Source organism: Mus caroli, chromosome 3 (assembly GCF_900094665.2).
Source record: "Mus caroli chromosome 3, CAROLI_EIJ_v1.1, whole genome shotgun sequence".
Classification (NCBI taxonomy): domain Eukaryota; kingdom Metazoa; phylum Chordata; class Mammalia; order Rodentia; family Muridae; genus Mus; species Mus caroli.
The window spans coordinates 123,438,950-123,442,102 of NC_034572.1; the positions used below are offsets into that span (position 1 = coordinate 123,438,950).

Consider the following 3,153-nt stretch of genomic DNA (forward strand, 5'->3'; position numbering starts at 1 on the left):
TAGGCAGGCGGATTTCTGAGTTCGAGGCCAGCCTGGTCTACAGAGTGAGTTCCAGGACAGCCAGGGCTACACAGAGAAACCCTGTCTCAAAAGAAGAAGAAGAAGAAGAAGAAGAAGAAGAAGAAGAAGAAGAAGAAGAAGAAGAAGAAGAAGAAGAAGAAGAAGAAACCAATTTAGAAAACGAGTGGAAGTCAGCTTCATTATTTCAAAGTTTCTGTTGTCCCTGAATCAATGCTAATTGCTTCAACCATTCTAAGAATTCTGTAGGGACCTCACTGTGTTTTCTTATTTATCTGTTTGTTTAAGCTGTTTTGCCTTGAGACTTGTATTAACCACTTTTCTGATGCTGCACAAAGCCAGTTTGATCTGACCCAGAAACTCCCTGCCCACCTGTCTACCTATTTAATAATTAGCACACTCCCGTCTTCCCTCCATTTGATCCTCAGTAACTGAGAACATTGCTTTTATTTAGTCAAAGCAGGATGAGAAGGGAAAAGCTTACCAAAGATCATAGAGCTAGCCAGCAGCAGACAGACTTTTTAACAAACACTCACTTGGTTCTTTGGCTGTGTAGTGTGTTCCAGCTTCCATGGCCCATCACACATGCTGGCTGGGATTCTGGTCATATAGCTCTCTTTGAGTCATTTCTGTTTCTGAAAGTAACATCTCACCCATACCTCTGTAAGTAACACCCTAGTAAAACCCAGAGGCTCACCGCATTGGAGTTTGGTGGTTCTCTTTGGTTCTCTTTGGTCTGTTCTTGGTGCCCTGTCTGGGATGAGTGGATGCTTGTTTATACCTTTGTCTTTCCAGGTATAATGTCACACAACACAGAGTTACGTTAATAATGGCTCAAAGTGTTTGAGGCTGTGTTCCTAAGATACGTGAGTTTATTTCTTTATAATCACACTGCTATACAAAGAAATACATTTTGAATCTTAAAAATTTAAACACGTAAACATTTTAATCATTCAGAAATTAATCTTTTGTGATGTCACTCATCACTTTACTTTTGAAAATAATTTTATTTTAATGGCACATCCATGAAAAAGAAGACATCACACAAAAACACGGAGAATAAATTCATAGGGAGAGATTGGCCATCAAAGGAATTTTTGTTGTTGATTTTCAAGACAGGGTTTCTCTGTGTAACCCTGGCTGTCCTAGAGCTAACTCTGTAGACCAGGCTGGCCTTGAACTCACAGAGATCCGCCTGCCTGTGCCTCCCAAGTGCTGGGCGCCACCACCGACCAGCAATGAATGGAATTTGATACATGAATATCAAACGGGTCTTTGGTAGTGCTGGAGGCGGGGAAGCATCATCCATCACTCCCCCATGAAACCCAGCTCGGTCTCCCACACAGATCCTGCCTCGCCCTGTCTAGCCCTTCTCAAAGCCATCATCACGCTGTGCTCTCACCGCCTCTGCTTCCCCAGGTTCATAGCCAGCGACTGCCCATCGGCAGCACTCAGTGCTATTCACTCCAGGGTTAGCACAGCTTGCTAAAACAAACATGCACTGTGCAGTGCTCCTTCTTCTAGCGCCAGCCTGTTCATCCTGGCTGCTATGCCTGACTGTCCTGGCCTTCCTCGTGTGCTGCTACTTCTAAGAGACCTAGGAAGACAGGCTCCACCCTGATTCTCCTACACTCCCATGTTGTATTTGCAGAACATTTACGCCACACACCCTCTGTCTTGGATAACACTAATCTGTTATATACTGTATGTCCCTATTTTGTTATCATCAGACAAGCCCTTATAAGACAGAGACTGTCACACTCAGCATCATTTTGCAAGTACTAGTAGTTCATTAAACAGTTTTGCATTTAATAACAGAATTAATTAATAATGGAATGAATAGATGACAAGCATCAAATTCATCCTATTAGACTGTATACTGCATCTAATTTGTTACTCTGTACACTGGGATTCATCGAAGGCACACTTTTATCCCAGTCTCCTTATTATGGCTCAATTAATTGTGTTCCTGGAACCTGGCAACCATTAGTGATATTGCTTCTAATCCTTCGAATGAAACTGCAAAGAGTAGGAGCTATCAGCATCACTGTGCGGATGAGAACACTCACGTTCCATGAGGGTGACCTGCCCAAAACTGGGGCTAGGAGTCAGGTTGTCTGATTCACAAAACCACAGCCCATACCGTCACCTGTGCTGCTGTCGAGGTGCGTTTCGTTCTTTTCCTTCATTTCCCCACATTCCGAGAACACAGAACACTTTTATTTGTCATTCCCTCTTCACAGTCCACGTCAGCATCAGATCTGCCTCAGGAGGAGCTGGTTGATCAGAAATGCTTACTGCAGAAATATACGCATCGCTCCTGTGACAAGGTCTTCTGCCAGCCATGGCAGAGATGTATCGAAGGCACCTGTATCTGCAAACTCCCCTACCAGTGCCCAAGGGCTGGCACCCCAGTGTGCGCCACGAATGGAAGAAGCTACCCGACATACTGTCACCAGAAGAGTTTCGAATGTCTTCACCCAGAGATCAAATTTTCACATAATGGAACGTGCGCAGATGAAGGTAGGAAAGATGCGCGTAAGCAAGCCATTCGGACAAGAGAGAAGTGATAGGCCATCCTTTCAGTCACAAAATGCTTTGCTGTCAAATATTCTAATGACAACTTAAAATTCTTTAGGCCATTTCGGAAATTGTTGGAAATTCTGTCCTGATCTCAAGCCAAAATTCACTTAATTGTTTCAAATTAATTAATTAATTGTTTCAAACACACCACTGAAGTCAGAAACTCAAACAGCACTTAAAAAAAAAAAATCAAACATTCTGATACAATCCAATCCAAAGACGCACACCAATCTGAGGCTCCTGTGCTGAAAAATGACTGGCAGGAAAATTCTAGAAGTCATTTCCTGTAATTAAACCATTATGATTATATATGTGTAAAAAGCTTTTTGTACGGACAGAAGGAAGAAAAAAAAAAAGGTACACTAGTCTTGGACTGAGCCAAAGTCCTTCTGGCAGCGTTCATTAGCACTGCATGGTACTACGCATGCTCAGTGAAAAGTGTTGTGTGTTCAGAATCGCGGCTGTAGTGAAGTCGCGTGAAGCAACATGGTCATGTACTGCCAGAAACACCCTTAGATTTGTTACATTTAAAAAAAAAAAAAAAAAAAAAAA

The 3,153-nt window shown here is 42.6% G+C and overlaps 1 protein-coding gene across 1 annotated transcript in view; it reads left to right on the forward strand.

Moving 5' to 3' along the window:
- Positions 1 to 3,153, forward strand: part of Cfi (complement factor I) — a 37,665-nt gene that overhangs the window by 6,900 nt on the left and 27,612 nt on the right. Inside the window, exon 2 of the mRNA XM_029475547.1 lies at positions 2,262 to 2,584. Coding sequence (XP_029331407.1) covers positions 2,262 to 2,584 — 323 coding nt within the window. The remainder of the gene's footprint in view (positions 1 to 2,261; positions 2,585 to 3,153) is intronic.